Below are 17,870 nucleotides of genomic sequence, written 5' to 3'. Positions count from 1 at the left end.
TTTTTGAACAACACGGAATGAGAGATAGGCATACATTTATGCGCGGCTAAATAAAACGCAAAAAAAAAGTTTTGCATGAAATAATTCTCATACTAAGTACTTTTGCATGCACAGCAGCACAGAAACATGACAAAACAGTGACACAGCAAAGACGAACTGCTGCTCTTGCAGTTTTCAAAAGACGCAAATGAAGGTGCAGCTGTTTGTCTGCATTGCAGACAACCATATCCAAATCCATATCCACAGACAACCATATCCATGCTGGCACATAAAACCTAAGGATGTTCCAAATTGAATCTAGTTTCGTTATGTAACTATTTATAGTATAGTAAATATTTATATCTATTTTTTTACTGAGGATTTGCACCATGTTTATTTGGACTTTATTTGGACTTTGACACATTATTTATTATTTTCTTACTTTTTTATTTGTTCATTGTAAGTGGTGTTGTTTATAGTAACTGAAAATATATTATTTGGAAAAAGTCAAATTTGCTTTACTGTTCTATTATTTTGTAACATTTGTAACATACCGTATACCGCGAAACCGTCAAACCGTGGTATTGTTTTAGACGATTATCATACTGTAAAAAATTTATACCGTTACAACCCTATCCATGTATAGTTTCTAGAGGAGTTGCTGAACTCACAGAGCTGGGTGCGCCTCAGAAAGGATCTAGTGCTTCACTTTCTGTTTCTAAAAGAGTGTAAGAATCTGCACTTCAGTAACATTGTGCAAGTTATATCATGAACTCAAGTTTATCATAGACACATGGTGAGTGCATGCCATTGTTGCTAAATTGAAACAGAATTGTCCTCTTGTGCAGTGTGATGACCCATAAAAATGTGTTTCTTTTGACACCCCTAGCTTAAATGCATTATTAGTTACATGAATCCGATATTGTTAAATGTACATAATTTTGTCCTCAGCACATGAAGGACTTCATGCAAATGCTTACTGCATTCTTTGAATTTTGTGTCTCTGGCCATTCTGTCTGTCTGTGTTAACAATGCCATATATAGCTGTGGCATGTACACTGATCTACCTTGAAAACAATACACATATTCATGCAAAACATTTTGTTTATAAAAATCTGCTAAAGAAAAAATGTGGCATGTGAACGTAGCCATAGTTTTAAACGTAGATATAGTAATGTAAATATAGTTGTGGATATACAGTGTGGTCATTTTTACATGTATTAGCAGACTGGTATTTTGGCTCATGTACTGCAGTGTGTCTAATTTGTTGGACATGTTGAGGTGACCCTGTTGCTTATACTTTGTTGTCTTGGCATAAGCCCTCACACCACATCAATTATGAATGGAGCTCCATGTGGCTCACGGTAGATTGCAGCACCCCCTTCCCTCACTGTCATTTCACCATCTTCACTGACATCGGCATGGCAACGTGATATGCATCATCAATTCCAACCATTGACATTCAAAGATGTAGAGACCTTCTATCAGCTTCAAATTCACTGCTGGTGATCTGGGCTGGCCTTGTACATTTGGAGGCCCTAAGCTGAACTATTTTGGGGTCCTACCTTGCTCTATAGTGCATTATCACCATTGCAAACTAGCCCACAATAATTTTATTCCTTATTTCTTTAATACAATCGATGAAACAGAAAATAAAGCCTTAATATTACTACTTAATATCTCCCTGAATGACTAGGGCATTTTAATTCCTACTTAGCATCCTTCTATAGTGTTTAAAACCTATTTTATTGTTTTGGCAAACAAATTCAAGATTCTATAAAAGATTCCAGGTTGAGTTTTTGTTTTAATAAATTCCAAAAGTAAAAACCCTGCAATGAAACAACACTGAACAGTAATTAGCCAAAAGGGAAAATGAACTACTTAATAAAAGAATATACATTCTGAACTCATTAAAAACTCAAAAAACAACAAAACTATTAACATTAATGCAAAGATGGATTCATACATAAGAAGAACAATAAGCAAATAATATAAAGTAAATTTGAAAAAACATTTATAGAAAAAACATAGAAAAAAGGGAAGCAGCAAATACTGTGTTAATGTTAATACCCAAACACAAACTTTATTATTTGTTCAGTCTCCTTCCCTGTTCCTTATGTTTGAGATGCGGGGTCCAGAGCTTATATTAAACTATTATTAATTAAATTAAAACATAACTTTAATAAACATGTTTCTGGAAAAAAATATTACCAGTCTGCAAAATATGCCAGTGAAAGATGCTACAGTATTACAGTTCAGTAAAATGCATTTTAGACTAAAAACGGCTCTGTAAGGCGCAGTGGGTAGCACGTTCGCCTCACAGCAAGAAGGTTGCTGGTTCGAGCCTCGGCTCAGTTGGTATTCCAGTGTGGAGTTTGCATGTCCTCCCTGCGTTCACGTGGGTTTCCTCCGGGTGCTCCGGTTTCCCCCATAGTCCAAAGACATGCGGTACAGCTGAATTGGGTAGTCTAAATTGTCCGTAGTGTATGAGTGTGTGAATGAGTGTGTGTGGATGTTTCCCATAAAATGTGCTACTAGATTATGTCTTTAACATCATTATTAGCACTTAAAAGTAGAGGTGTGAATCTTCACTGGTCTCATCGTTCATTTACGATTATCATGCCTATCGATTCGGTTCAGTTCGTTATCATGGTGCATTGACAATGCTTTTCATACATAGGTTTATTTTTTTTTTTTTACAGCACAGCAATTCTTGTATTAAAATGTATAGATACATTTAAATTACAGTATATAATATTTTGTAATGCAATTTTGTCCTATAATACAGTCAGATATATACATTTTGTATATAAAACTTTTCGTTTGCGTTTATTGTCAGCGTTTTTCAAGACGTTTTTCTGTAATACAACCTAAGCGATTTTCACTGGCATCGAGCAGAAGAGTATGCAAAATCACTCCTTGACGTTACATGGCGCTACACAACTTCTGACACCTGCTTGTAACACAGAAGAAGAAACGCTTGTTATGGATGGTTCAAGCAGCAGCTCCGGCTCTAGTGATGAGGAAATGATTATTGTTCACCAGAGCAATAAGCAGCTCCACGCTTGTATTGCCTCTGGGCAACTTCTTCAATGTGCGCTCGCATTGACAGTTTTGCGCTTAAGCACCTCCAAGTGCTGTTTACTGTAACTTAAGCAGCTTCTTACATGTAAACAAAAGTGCCAATCTGATTGGTGGAGAAGGTTTTGACACGGCGCGTCAAAACAAAAAAACAAGCATGAGGTAATTTTTTTTTTTTTTTTTTTGAATGACGCTTTTACGTCGCCGTTTTGTGCATTGGTATGCACGATCACAGTGGCGCCCTTTATTTAGTCGCGAGGCATTAAACTTTCATACTTTTTCTGTTGTATTTTTTATGTGTTTGTTTTCATGATTCACAGGGTTTGTTGCATGTTTTCCCCTCAATGGTGTCAGGGTCAATACAGCAATGCTGTTTGTGTGCAGCAAGCATTTTTGTTGGGAGAGCAGTACAAGAATTGGAGAATGGCAGATGTTGTCTTTTATCAGGAGTTCATTCACATTTAGACAATATCGCCGTGCTGCTGTGTTTGCCTAAATCCTCTAGATTACCAACAGGGCTAATGGTTAAAATAGACCTGGCAAGAGACCTGCTGCACTGAGTCTGCATTCAGACCCGGGGATTGAGGGAAAAGTCCTCATTTATAGTGTTCATATGAACACGATTATCTTTATAATTATATAAATTGTTGTTATCTGTATATGAAATTATGAATTGCAAATGTAGCAGGGCATTAAATCACTGTTTATTTCTTAGCATTTTAACTTTGTAAACTATAAAATCATGCATCTCCTTAAGGTTTGTGTCTCATTTTGGGAGCTAACTGATAACAGTTGTTCGCTCCCCTCCTCCTCCCCTGCTGGCCCCGCCCATGCCTGCCCTTTTTTCGCGGAGCTCCACGCCCATTATTATGGATCTTTTAAAAAAATTCTGAGGTAGACCTAAACTGAAGATGGGGGTTGTCATTACCCTTTAAAATAATTTTGTGGTTGTCTCTTCTCGTTGTCATTTTCCCCCTCAGTTTTTGTACGTCTGAAGATTAATGTTCGTTTGGTTTCGTTTTGTGATCCAATTTCCAAAATAAATCCGTTATATAAAGGCAGGCAATGAAGCTTGTTGTTGATCACATGACTTTCACACAAAAGCAATTTCAACTTTAATAAAGTTAGGATTTTTTTCTTTTCAGTGAAATTTTTTCAATATTCAAGTACTAAATAAACATGATTTTAGCAAGGAAGCGGCTCACACCACTAGTGGGTTGAGGGGACTCCCTAGCCAGCCACTTAGTTTCCTTATAGGGAGGGGAAGCAATGCTGGTGATGGATATACTAGCGTGACAAACTTGTTGGTTGATGTTTTCAAATAGGTATAGTATAACAATCATATACATAATATATTTTGCACATTAAAATCTGTCTTGGGCAGAAGTAGGAGAGTTTGATTAAAGGCTGATTGTGCACTTGATGCTTTCATTTTCTCTGCAAGGCCATATAGCCTCAAATAAACCTAGTCAGAAGCACTGGATTCAGTTCAGTAATGTTTGTGAAACGAGAATAAAGGCTATCATGAGCAAACATTTGAGTGTTTCTTGCTCACATGTACATTTGTCTGTTTCTCTCTGTAGTTGCTCAACATTAGCTTCTTACTCCTGCTTTTAAACCTGACAGAAAATATAGCTTAAAGCACTTTATTATTGGTAAATATTAGGCAGAGTATCTGGTTTTACCATCTGCTCACTTAGTTTTTTTTATTTCTTGCTCTCTTCAATAAGGGGCTGGTTCTGAGGGGTGAGGCCGCAGGACCAGACTCAATGAGTTTCCAGCGAAATGTCCGAGAAGTCAGGGCAGAGCACCAAGGCAAAGGATGGCAAGACCAAGTATGCAACCCTTAGCCTCTTCAACACGTACAAGGGAAAGTCTTTGGAGACGCAGAAAACTGCAGGTGAGTCCAGCTAATCATTCTCACACACAAGCTGATTTAAATCATCTCAAAATTGAAAGCTCTGAACCACATTATTACAAGAAAGTGAAGAGAATGCAAAGAAAGTAGATGTATTATTTAACGTCATGAAATACAGACTTTTTATTTGGGGTTGAAAAGTAATCTTGTCACTTTTGTAGCTAGAGTAAAGGCTGGCGTACAGGGTGCCATTTTTGCCTGTCACTGGAGCTTGTACGAAAATTTTTCTTCTCCACTGAGACAATTTATGTGGAAATCGCTGATGGTCGTATTGTGTGAAAGCAATTTGCGAGCTGATAAAAATGGCTCATGAGCTTCTGATCATTAAAAAAACAGCAGCCATTGGGTTGAATTTGTGAAGCGTGTCCAGTAGGGTTGGCTGAAGCAGACTAATTTGGCATCGTACGATGACTAATGTGAAACATCACGATAGACAATGGCATCGTCATCATAGACTGCAGTGAATTATTTTTGAATAATTCATAACAAATTAATTATTTGTAGCCTACTGTTTCAACTACCTCACCCACACGGTCTATGTTTTACCCATAGCCATATCATAAGTTAATAAAGAAAAGATGCTCACGAATTACCACCCGTCAATCACTTTTTCCGCAGGACTCTGGCATGAATAGGCAGAGTGATCTGTGTTATAATGTTATAAAAGTACAAGCGTGAAAGCGACAGATTGAAGCAGTATACTGACGCTGTGACACGTTACCTGATAGATTCAAAAGACCGAAGAGTCATTAGATAGAGACAAAATTAATTAAATATCACGTTTAATAACTACAGTGAGATGAGATTCAGTGGTACATACTTAAACTGCAACGTGGTCTGCACTTTGGGGGTTTGTGCTCAAAGCACCTGCTGACTGCCTGAAGATCAGATGAGCGCAAGATTCTGTCTGTCTGTGTATGTGTGGTCACGTGATGTGTGCTTTCAGTGGTCTAGTGTGGACGAATGGCAAAAATGCTAGGTGACACCATTGTGGTCGTGCATCCTTTTTTGTTTTAAAACGCCACATTAAAACTTAGACGTATTAGGCTACGTTCACACTGCAAGGCTTAGTGCTCAAATCTGATGTTTTCTCAGATCTGATTTTTTGCATGACTGTTCACACTGCTCCTTTAAATGTGGCCAATATCAGATTTGCAGTGTGAACAGATCATGGTCCTAAACTGACCCGCATGCGCAAAAGTGCATTACGGAGAGCCGAAATGTCTAATTATCCACACACGTGAGTGCTGCATGAGTAAGCACGTTGTCAGATCATGCTTATATGATTATTACCCTTTTCACAGACAACCGGGGTCTATTTCATGAACTGTAAATGATTATTTTGCTACTACTAATGTTTATTTCAGCATTTGAGATCTAAAATAAGTCTCCTGTGATTAAAAAAAAACACTAATCTTTTGTGATTTATGACAACAGCGGTGCGTGGCGCTCTGACCACCGGCAGTGTAGTGAACTCATCAAGGGTTAATGAGCAGCCGCAGACTGAGTTGTGAAGGCGGAGTTGGTTTATCTCCGTTTGTGGAGTTATTTAATTTCACTTGGTTATAAACAGCAGACACGTGCAGAAGGGAGGTTTGGGTGCTCGAGCAACTGCCCTTTTTTTCTCTTGGAGAGAAAATTCTTCCTCATTTGCACACAGATCCCCCATCCGCAACACCCACAACGCTTTTTGGCCTCGCGATCTACCCGTGCTTCAATCGTTAACCAGATTATTTCATAAGCACCAGTTATGCCTTCAGATTCTTTTTCAACATGAACAACCAACTTTCTGTGGTACTGTAATTGCCTTCTGTGTTATTCTACTGTGCTGCTGAGGGGTAGAGGATGTTTGCAGCACAGAATGATGACGCATGTCACTCAAAGATTGCGTAAAAGTCACATGAAATCCGACATAACCGTTCACACTGCGGTCGCATTGCAAAACATCAGATCTGTGTCTGGTTTAAGACCACATATGAAAGTGGCATAGATCTGACCTTAAAAGATCAGATTCCATGCGGTTTGGGCTGTTCACACTGTCATCACCTGTGTCACGTGAGGGGGAATAAGAATCAGATCAGATTCGTGCCACATTTGCCTGCAGTGTGAACGTAGCCTTAGTGTAAACAGAGCCTAAGTGTGTATTTTTGATGAGCGAGTTTGCGGGTGGGGCGGATGATCGTGATGCCGGCTCAGCATCGTTATTGTCTATTAGCCCAACCCTAGTGTCCAGTTGAACACTGCATCAGAAATTGCTGTTTAATAAAGTTGTTCTATATCTATGATTTTCACATAAACTTACTCGTGACGATGGATCTTCTGACCTTCAGAAATACTTAGCAGATTGTACTCTTGATCAAGCATACTGGGTTAGCTTCCCAATTAGCCTCTCGTGCATTGCTGGATCAAATAAGCAGTCTTTGGCCACTCAGTCACTGCTGTTCATTCATACAAGCTTTAGAAAAGAGAGTGCTCAAGAATGTGTGTTGCTGCTTTTCACATTGTTGTTAAAACTTCACTGATTTTTAATCAGAACTTTCACTTTCATTTCCTAGCCTAAATGAAAGATTAATGTGTTAGCAGTGTTGGTAATTAATTTTTTCTCCTTCTTTTAGTTGCCGCCAGACATGGGCTCCAAAGTTTGGGTAAAGTTGCGGTCAGTCGACGCATGCCCCCTCCAGCTAACCTGCCCAGCCTAAAAGCTGAGAACAAAGGCAATGATCCCAATGTTAGCATAGTACCCAAGGATGGCAGTGGATGGGCTTCCAGACAAGATCAACCAGGAGACGAACGGTAATCTTTCAACCTTAAAACACTAAATTATAGGTAAACTCTTTCCTGCAGAGTTCACACTGTGCTAGATGTACTCTTTGTTTTTGTTTTGTTTGTTTTTTTTAAGTTGTTTTCACATTGCACGTCTCTCTGGGTTAGCACTCATTTGCTGCTAGGTTCATACTTCACAAGAGATTAACTGCACCAGAAACATGCAGAGACAACTCTGTCTGGCCAAAGACTATAGATATGCAATTACAATTTAAACGCATTACTTTGTATGAGGAAAAATACAATGCTCAGTACGACTGCCACAGCAAAAGTCCCGCCTACTGCTCGAAATAGCCAATCGTCAGTCTTTATCTGTACTGATCTGCTTGTTTTCGTTGTCCTGTATCTTGCTCTGTCATTGATTGTAGGTCATCGCTGATGTGTTTTTAGTCAGAACTTATTCCACACAGCATGATTTTTAATTATTGTCCGGTCAATATATTTAGCTTGCCAAATATTTTTTAGGGGGCGTCAGTGATTCTCTCAGATCATGTGTTTGATAATTTATACTTCATGATTGTAACTTTCATAAGCGAGCATCTGTTGGCCTCAGATTTTTGGGCATTTGTTTGTGATTTCACAAAACCTGTCGGCAAAGTGAAGAATCAGGACTAAAATGGTGCAATATGAACTTGGCATTACGCTGAATATAGTCTGCCACATTGGTTTCTACGTTTTGCCCTCTTTTGATGCTTCTGCTCACTGATCATTTTCTGATTTTAGGCAGCAAGAAACCCCTCCCCCACAGCCTAAGCCAACTGTGCCCCAGACCTCTGATGCCCCTCTGGGAGGAAGCCGCTCGTGGGCCAACAGCAAACAGTCTGGGCAGCAGGATGGTAAACTACTTAGTTGCTATTAGATTGCTCTGAAATTGCAGCTTTATGAGCTGTAAATGCATATTAAAATGAATTAGGCCAGCAGAATAATCATGAGTTTTGAGCTTCTAAAGCAAAATGCTTAAACGCTACTCTGTGTGCAGGAGCTCCTCGAATGAGCAGTCAGTTTCATCAGGAGTTTCCGAGTCTGCAGGCAGCAGGTGAAGTGGAGAAACCAGCCGATCAGGAAGATGAACCCTATGGACCAGGGCCCAGCCTCAGGCCTCAGAGTAAGACCATCATCCTTTTGATTGTTTACAAGCCTGGTGTAAAAATATTAAAGGGCTCTTATGCTGTTGATTTAATGTTTTCCTGTGTCTTTGGAGTGTTACCAGCCGTTCTGCAAATATAAGATACATAAAGTCTCAACCTACAATTTGCAAACTCAAAGAGACTTCCAAAATGCCTCATTTGAACATGCCTCAAAAATCTGTAAGTGGGAACATTGCCACAATGCTGCCATGAAGCATAACTTTTGTTCTCGCTGTAATATTGTTGCTGCTGACACCATGTTGACTACTATGTAAAATAAAAGCTTCTGTTACATTCTGTCTTTATGCACATTTTGTCAGTAAAGCCGCTTCTGTGATCAGTAATAAATCTTTATCATATTCACACTTTTAAATGGAGCGGCTTTTACTATACTACGACATAGTTCACTGACGCTACTGAATAATATTTTCATTATCACATGCTCACAATAATGCAAATGGTTGTTTTGGTGTAGCCTTGCTTAGTCGCACACTGTTTGTCATACCCTGATGCCAGTGTTGTTAGATATAGCTGACTTTTTCCAGCCCAAAAGCTGTCCAAAACCCACCCAAACACACAAAAATGCCCAAAATATTAGAATAATATTAAATGTAATTTATTTTGAATAATTTCTTATTTGATATTTATATTATATAATATATTAATATTTCAAATTACTTTTAGTAAATTGAAATTTACCTAGTTACTTTAACTGTCATAACTTTTAACCATACAGCAGCAAACACTGGCAGTCACAGAACTACAACATAACCGGATCACATCGAAACACTGCCCCCTCTCACCCACAAACTGCACTTAATGTTGTGTAAATGTTTAGTATGTCTTACTTTCCGAATGGGGTATAAACTTGTTCCATTTTGAGTTTTAAATTCGTTTGAACATAATTAGGTGCTGCTTGTCAATCAGACAATGCTTCTACGTTTGTTCTTGCTCTCAATTGTAAAAAAAATTATCAATATAAGTGTCATGATAAACCACTGAGTTTAACTGCAGGGGTTGCGTTTTGCATGTGCACGCGGAGGTGAGTCAGCGTGGTTCGGGAGTAAGACTTTCCTTCATCTCCTCTTGCGATTGTGCCCACCCAGTTTGTTCTATGCACTGGTCACTATTACCTGAATGGAGTAGGTGCACACAGTTATGATTTGTTAAAAAAAGTTGCATAAAAAATGTACGTTTCAAAACCGCTCAAATTTTGTCAACCCGGCTATGCCATTTTTTACACGCAAAATCGATTTCAAAACCACCAATCACTGTTTGATGCACACCTCTCAAAAAATGAAAATGCACGTCACAGCATTGTTGTTTTGCAATAATTACAGCTGTTTGCATCACTTCTCATGGAATTTAATAAAATAAATACTATATAAAAATAAATACTTCTTTGAGACTATTCTGTAGTTGTTTGCTAATTAGTCACTGAATTGAATGTGGAAATTTAAACACTAGATATAAAAAATAAATATTTTTAGAAATGCCAAGTGACCCTTTTAATGCTAAATATAAGCTTCATCATCTAAGTACTATATATATATAATAAGTTATAAGTTATAAATATATAAAAGTTACTCTCTCTTTTGTGTCCATTACCAACCAGATGTGGGTAGCTGGCGGGAAGGTGGAGGCAGGAACCTAAACGTTACTCCCAGCCCCTCGGAGACTGACAGTAAGCCCTCTGAGGAGTCGGGCATTGGTCGAGGCACACCATCTCCATCAGGCGACTCTGATGAGGCAGGGAAAACCTCTTCTGGTGAGGGCAGAGAAAAGAGGGATGCCAGGGACAGGCTCCCAACTGCTGCCCCTCAGCATAAACTTAATGGTGGCCAGCAACCACCAGGAGGGATGTCATCTCAATTCCATGCTGCCCAATTCAGGAGCATGATGCCGCCATATGTGAGTGACAAGAGTTTAGTTATTGTTTATAGTATTTCTACTTTGTCAAATGTAATTATTATTTTCATTTGGTGCTTGTTATAAAATGTGTTTTTTTTCCGGTGACACTTCACTTGAATGTGTGCTGTTTTTGTTTTTTTTCTCACTAGATGTTTAATGCTTACCCTCGAGGGCCCTTTCCACCTGCGCAAGGCAGCTTTAGGTACCCTGCACAACAGGAGATGTCCAAGTAAGTGATTCCATAAGGTCTGAAACTAAACTTAATTGGAAGAACAGTTGCAGAATTACTTTGTACTTCCTTTTATTTGGATAAATTAATATTTTTATTTTGTATTCATATTAGACAGTTGACGTTTGTTTTTTATCACCTATCTAATTCGTCTATGGCAAGTTTTAGTGAACATTCAAGTTTAGTATTTCCTCATGATCAAGGCAGGTTATCCATGATCCGTTCAGGAGTTTGGCAACTTAGTTTCACTTTCTGATTTTCTCTGTTTTGCTTAGGGGTCCACGCACTGGAAGACCTTCTTTGCCTCCCTCTCAGTCATGGCTGCAGGATCCAGACAGGCCATCAATTGTTAGTGCCACTGAATTAAAAGAGCTAGACAATCTGGACACAGAAGCTGATGAGGGTTGGGCAGGTGAGAATGACAGCTGCGTGTGTGCTTAATGTGGTGCGAATACAGTACAGCAGTAGAAACCATAATTTATGTACATGTATTTTGTGATTTAGAAGATGAAGATTAGGCTCAGTCTCAATTAAACATGAAAAACTGTGACTTTTAGCATCATAACTTACCATGAGAGTAATACTTTAAGGATTCAATTTGTGAAGTCAGATTATTTACAATGTCCTTGAATGTGGCATATCCAATTTGTATTTGTAGTAGTTACTTTAATTATTAGTGTATATATTTTAGTGTATCAATATTTTAATTTTATTTTATTAATATATGATATTAAGTACACACTTGTGCACTGGTTTCAATACCTGCCTGTTATGAGGAGTCCAATTTGAAAGGTCTTGAATGCAAACAGGCTATTTATTTATTTTTTTGATCTAAATAATAATAATAAAAAAATTATAAAGGGAAAAATTAGTTCAGGTAATGCAACATTTTCAACGGGAATGCACATTAAATGTTTAAACCAGAAATACACTATTTTTAGGTGCCCAAATGGAAGTTGACTATACCGAGAAGCTGAATTTTAGTGATGATGAAGAGAACCATTCAGCTAAAGAGAAAGGCGATAACTGGTAAGCATGCATGTTCGTTATGTTTGTAATTTTATGCAAATTTTTTTTTTTAATCTTATTTAGTCAGTGCTTCCTACAGGTTTGAAATATGCTTGTGGTGGTAGCTAGTTTGAAACACACCTTTTATCCATGGCACATGGTTAACTACATGCGTAAAAAACAAGTGCTTTTTAGCAACATTTTTATTTATTATGACACTGTTATACACTGTTTCTTTTCACTGGGTTGGAAGATTTTTATTTTTAATACTGGACATAAAAAAAACAAATCCACTGTTGCTATTATTCTTTAACTTTTATTCTATTCAGGAGCCATTTGCACCCATGTAAAATCTGCTGCTGACAATTTGTACAGTATTGCCAAAGCATGTTAGATATGTAAAAATATGTAATATATCAACTACATCAAAAAATAATAATACAGCAAGTGAGAAATAAACGACAGCGAAATAAAAACAGACAATATCTCTAAAAAGTATTATAATAACAAGAATAAAGTTTTAGTTAAACTGATTATTTAATGTTTTCTCACTCTTGCGGCTGCACACGTTGTCAGTGATAAAAACACATAATTAGTGATGATTTTAGAAACCTTCTAAAAGCGGTCCCAAAAGGTGCGTCTCCGCGGGTCTCTGTGGAGCACTTGAGATTGTCTGTCAGATTGTTGTCAGTTCTTGTGCACACACAGTGAGCAGTATGAAATGTGTAAGGCGAGAGATTTTCCACTGGTTAATCGATCGCGAATGTTTGGCTATTGTGCGGATACAAAAAAGTGTAAAAGGATAATAGTAGTAAAAAAATAAATGTCACCAAATATACTTGGGTGGCATTTAATATACCTGGGCAGCCCGTCCAAGTAAAATCTATGTGTGGAAAGCACTGTTAGTATTGGTTCTATAAAACTCTTTCTTGCTAAACCAAAGGGAGTGGATGGCTAAAGTTGATCGCATGCGGTCAAGGAATGCTGAGGTCCAGGAGGGATGGAAGGAAGGTACAGAGGAGAGGAGTGATGGCAAGAGCTCATGGGGTGAAAGTGGAGACCCCAGGGCTCCCTCTCCTGGCAATATTGTCCATTATAGCAAGAATATAATGCCACAAGACCAGCAGGTATGCATGAAGTTGCCAAAATTACTATTGCTGTATTTGATTTGCTGAGCTATGTAGTTGACAAAATAATAAATTGCACAGGGGCAAGCTGTTGGGCGTTCTATGGGAAGTGGTGGCCCTCGTGTTACAAAGCTGCAAACGACGGCACCTCCTGTTGGTGAGGAGGAAACGGAAGCATGGCGACAGAAACGAAAGAAGCAGTCAGAGCTCTCTGAAGCAGTGGAACGTGCTCGTAGACGCCGTGAGGAGGAGGAGCGGCGGATGGAGGAGCAAAGGCTTGCTGCATGCAAAGAGAAGCTTAAACAACTAGAGGAGAAAAGACGACCTTCGACCACAGAGGCTACTAAACCAGCTACGCAAGCTCACAGCGACCACCAGGAAGTGACTGAAATTGTGCCTAAACTACCTGCTGAAACTCCGCCCCCTCAACCTCAGCCACCACCTCTGCCTGCACAGCTACCCTGCCCTCCCATGCCAACTCATGAAAGGACAGAGCCCACTGTGGAAGAGGTGCCACAATTCATTACCCGGCAACCTAGCCCTCCTGTTCTTAGGACTATCCCAGAACCCCAAATCAAGGCTGATACTGCTGTAGCTGAGGAGGTGCATGGACAGGTGGAGAGACCGCCAATGAGAGACTACTTCTGTGCTGAGGAGCCCAGAGGTAAATGTTCATATTGCACTTAAACTAAAGTGATTTGGGGTGTGCTTTTGTCACTTATGACACTTTTTATGACTTGTGGAGGTATAATGTTAAAAACGGTGCAAGTGTGATAAACAAGTCAGTGGTTGTCAAATATTTTGTTTGTGCTTTATTTTAACTTGTTACCTTGTTTGTTTATTTATTTTTCTGTATCTTTTTCTTTTAATCTTCTTTGCCCAAAGACCAATGAATTAAGGAATTTATCTGGTTTGATGCATGTAATAAATGATTCATTAAATGGATTTTGTTCGTTTTTTAGATTTAGATTGGTCAAAAAAATGTTTTCCTCTTTCAGTTGAGGAGCCTCAGTTATCATTGTCCAGACTAGATCATTCTGTTAGCGAAGATGTTCCACTTCCATCTCAACTGGAGAATGAAGGAGATGCTGGGACTTCCATTCGTCCTTCTGTAACCTCTGGATACTCAAAACAGTTCCAGAAATCTCTGCCACCTAGGTTCCTTAGACAACAGGTACTTCACATTGTGTTGACTTTGTTTCTAAAAGATCAAAATGCATTCACTCATTATATATTTTTAAATCTGTTTATTCATATTGCCTCACTGGTATTGTTAGAGATTCTTTGTAGATCCTGCGTTTAGCTATTAGAGCTTTCATCTTTGTTCTCCTAAATTCCTCAGGAACAACTTAAACAACAACAGTGGCAGCAGCAACATCAGCAGCAGCAGCAACAACAGCAGCAGCAGCAAGGTGGAGGAGGTCCGGTCTCTCCTTCAGGGGGTTCAGTTCCTCCTCAGCATAGATCTCTGTACCAACCTCTTGGCCCCCACCACCAACATCTTGCCTCAATGGGCTTTGACCCAAGGTGGTTAATGATGCAATCTTACATGGACCCTCGTATGATGTCTGGAAGACCACCTATAGACATTCCTCCTATGCACCCGGGTATAACTTTTAACTTATGTTTATTCCAGTATGTTGCATATAAACTTTTAATACCTTAAACTTATTTGTAAATGCAAGTATTCTAAATCTTTGTGGACCCTAATCATTTTTTTATCATTATCAGGGAGAATGCCTCCTAAGCAACTGGTACGACGAGAGCCCACGGACAACAGCAGCTCTGGATCAGACACTTTTGATCATCTGACACGACCAATCAGAGAACATGGAGTTCCCAGCGAGTCTCGAATGGTCTGGGGTTCTGACCCATATCCCTCAACGGAGCCACTGCCCTCCACTGCAACTGCTAAAGGGCGAGAAGATGGCAAAGACCCAAGGTAACCATAAACAAGTTATAGGTATTTCTCCCTCGTTGAATGTTAATTGATCAAGAGCTCATTTTCCCCCCTCTTCTAATTATAGATTGGATGCTGGTCTGGACCTGGATAGAGGTCTATCTGGTGTCTATCATCAGGACCATAGCCCACTGGAGCCTCGGAACAAAAGTGACTTTTTCAGGGATTCATCTGAAACATTGTCTGCTTTTAGTCATGTTTCAGATGAGGTTCCAAGTCTCCTACAGACTGACCGAGCACCAGTCATCCCTTCCTTTGAAACTGAGGAGGCTAACCTCACCGCTACTGATGAGGTTGAGGCCATTGGACAGGCTGTATTGAAACGGAGTATCTCTCAAGGCTCCAGTCACTCTCTAAAACTGGAAGAACCTAGATTTGAGGGACTTACTATAGCACAGAAGACCGTGGACTTCACTGAAACTGTGGAAAGACCAGAAGAAAAGTCCAGAAAGGAGGCCTTTGGTCAAGGCCCTGCCATCAGCAGCCGTTCCACTCCTCCTGTGACTAACGATAATGTGCATAAAGGTGACAAGCTTATCTTACCGCCACCCAACAAACAGAAGTCAGAGATGCGCTGGGGATCCCGTGGTTCTGGATCTGGAAGAAGAGAGGGTGCTGGAGGAGAGCGACCGGTCAGGAGATCTGGACCTATTAAAAAACCTGTACTGCGAGACATGAAGGAAGAGAGGGAGCAGAGAAGAGAGAAAGAAGAGCAACATGAACGAGGAGATCGAACCAAAAAAGAAGGATTTGCACCCAAAGGTGCTTCGTCAGCTGCTATAGTGGCATGTGATGGAACAAAGCCTTCCAGTGATGGGAAGAAAATGGTGGTGGAACCTGAAACTGGTGGAGCAAAATCTAGAGATCTGCAGACAACAGCAGGTCCAGCAACTGCAACTGTTCCTGAGGAAAAGCCAGATAGGCCTCCATCTAATGACAAATGCCCTGAGCCCAAACTACCCTCTCGCAAAGAGTCCAGCTTCCCTCCCCGATCGTACAGAAGAGACGAGAGGGAGCGAGAGAGAGATCGGGACAGAGACAGAGATCGGGACAGAGAAAGAGACAGAGATCGGGACAGAGAGAGAGACAGAGATCGGGACCGAGAGAGAGACCGAGATCGGGACAGAGAAAGAGACAGGGATGCGGACCGAGAGAAAGAGTGGCCTTCTGATTTTAAAGGCCGTGGTCGGGGGGAGTACTATTCCCGTGGCCGCAGCTACAGAGGCAGCTATGGTGGGAGAGGTCGAGGTAGTCGTGGGCGAAGTCGAGGGGACTACCCTTACAGAGAGCCACGATCACGCTCAGACTTGCCATTAAGTGCCACTGGGGCAGTTGGTTTCCACTGCAGAGAAGAGAGTGAAACACGTAGCGAGAGCTCAGACTTTGAAGTCCTGCCCAAGCGCAGACGCAGACGGGGCTCGGACACAGACTCTGAAAGTGAAGGCAGAGAATCTGCTAGTGACACTGGAGCATCAGACCGTGAGCCTAGCACCAAACCAAACAGACCGCTCCGCCGTGAGCTGCCAGAATCTAGGTCCTCTAAACCTGCTTCAGGGTATGCGCCTGGACATGTTTCAGAAAAACCGGGGTCTCGTGATGAGGATGGGCGGCCTAAACCTGGTTTTCTGTTAAAGGGTGAGGTCGCACGTCGGGGCAAAGGACCCTTGCACAGCAGACGTGGAGGTGGCAGAGAAAGAGGTGGACACAGATCTGCACCTTTCCGGCGCGCTCCTGTCAAAGAGGGCTCTCAGTGGCCCTCGAAGCCCATGGAGACCTTTCGGCCAGAGGAAGCAGAGACCTCACGGACTGATAGCACGCCATCTGAACGTCGACACACCAAATATGACAACAAAAAAATTGGAGACGGTGGACAAAGCATTCGAGAGAGACCTAGAAGACCAAGAGCAGCCCGTCCTCCCAGGCAGGACAAGCCCCCACGGTTTAGGAGACTTAAAGAGCGTGAGGCAGCAGTGTATGCTGGTGAATCAACACCAGGCATGCCAGTAGCTACATCCATTTCCCCAACACTGTCTAAAGCTCCAGGGTCTCAGGTCACTTTGTCTGAGGGAGTGATTGATACTAATACAGCATCTTCTCACACTCCTGATGTGAGTCCCCCTGAGCTTCCCGTCACAGAGTCTGTTGTTCCTGAAGTAGGAACCACTACTGTAGTTGCTGCTGGCAGCAAATCGCCTGACTTGTCCAATCAGAACTCCTCTGATCAAGCCAATGAGGAGTGGGAAACTGCTTCTGAAAGTAGCGACTTTAATGAACGGAGAGAGCGAGAAGACAAGAAGCTACTTGAAGCAGCTGTGACTGCAACCACATCCTCCTCCTCTGCACCTGCACAGATCACTGGTGGACAGAGCAAATCACTCATAGAAAGTGTGGCAATCCCGAAAAGAGAGTTGGCTTCAGCAGCCAAAAGGAGCTTCTCCAGCCAGCGCCCTGTAGATCGACAGAACCGCCGGGGCAACAGTGGGCCTAAAACAGGTCGGGGGTACCCTGGAGGCAAGAGTGAGAGAAGGGGAGGATCTGGTGCCAAATCTGGACGGAGAGGGTGAGTTCTTGTTGTTCTGGAAAGCATAGAGTCTTTAGTTTGAATTGAACTGTTATGATTTAAGAGGTTTAAGATAATTGTAATTTTGATTAAACTTTTCGTAAGGTTTTCAAAGTTCCAGTTACTGACTATTGTCTTTTCTAATTG

The 17,870-nt window shown here is 40.7% G+C and overlaps 1 protein-coding gene across 1 annotated transcript in view; it reads left to right on the top strand.

The window, feature by feature from the left end:
- prrc2c (proline-rich coiled-coil 2C) overlaps window positions 1-17,870 on the top strand; it is a 55,420-nt gene that overhangs the window by 11,690 nt on the left and 25,860 nt on the right. The window contains exons 2-15 of the mRNA XM_087298088.1: window positions 4,791-4,960; window positions 7,594-7,771; window positions 8,525-8,637; window positions 8,781-8,906; window positions 10,544-10,839; window positions 10,989-11,068; window positions 11,344-11,480; window positions 12,010-12,097; window positions 13,020-13,203; window positions 13,285-13,867; window positions 14,202-14,377; window positions 14,546-14,810; window positions 14,935-15,145; window positions 15,231-17,723. Coding sequence (XP_087154214.1) covers window positions 4,846-4,960; window positions 7,594-7,771; window positions 8,525-8,637; window positions 8,781-8,906; window positions 10,544-10,839; window positions 10,989-11,068; window positions 11,344-11,480; window positions 12,010-12,097; window positions 13,020-13,203; window positions 13,285-13,867; window positions 14,202-14,377; window positions 14,546-14,810; window positions 14,935-15,145; window positions 15,231-17,723 — 5,045 coding nt within the window. The 5' untranslated portion in view covers window positions 4,791-4,845. The remainder of the gene's footprint in view (window positions 1-4,790; window positions 4,961-7,593; window positions 7,772-8,524; window positions 8,638-8,780; window positions 8,907-10,543; window positions 10,840-10,988; window positions 11,069-11,343; window positions 11,481-12,009; window positions 12,098-13,019; window positions 13,204-13,284; window positions 13,868-14,201; window positions 14,378-14,545; window positions 14,811-14,934; window positions 15,146-15,230; window positions 17,724-17,870) is intronic.

The sequence above is a fragment of the Danio rerio genome, chromosome 20, assembly GCF_052040795.2.
Source record: "Danio rerio strain M-AB ecotype USA chromosome 20, GRCz13ab, whole genome shotgun sequence".
Lineage (NCBI taxonomy): Eukaryota > Metazoa > Chordata > Actinopteri > Cypriniformes > Danionidae > Danio > Danio rerio.
This window is presented reverse-complemented; position numbering and strand designations above follow the sequence as displayed.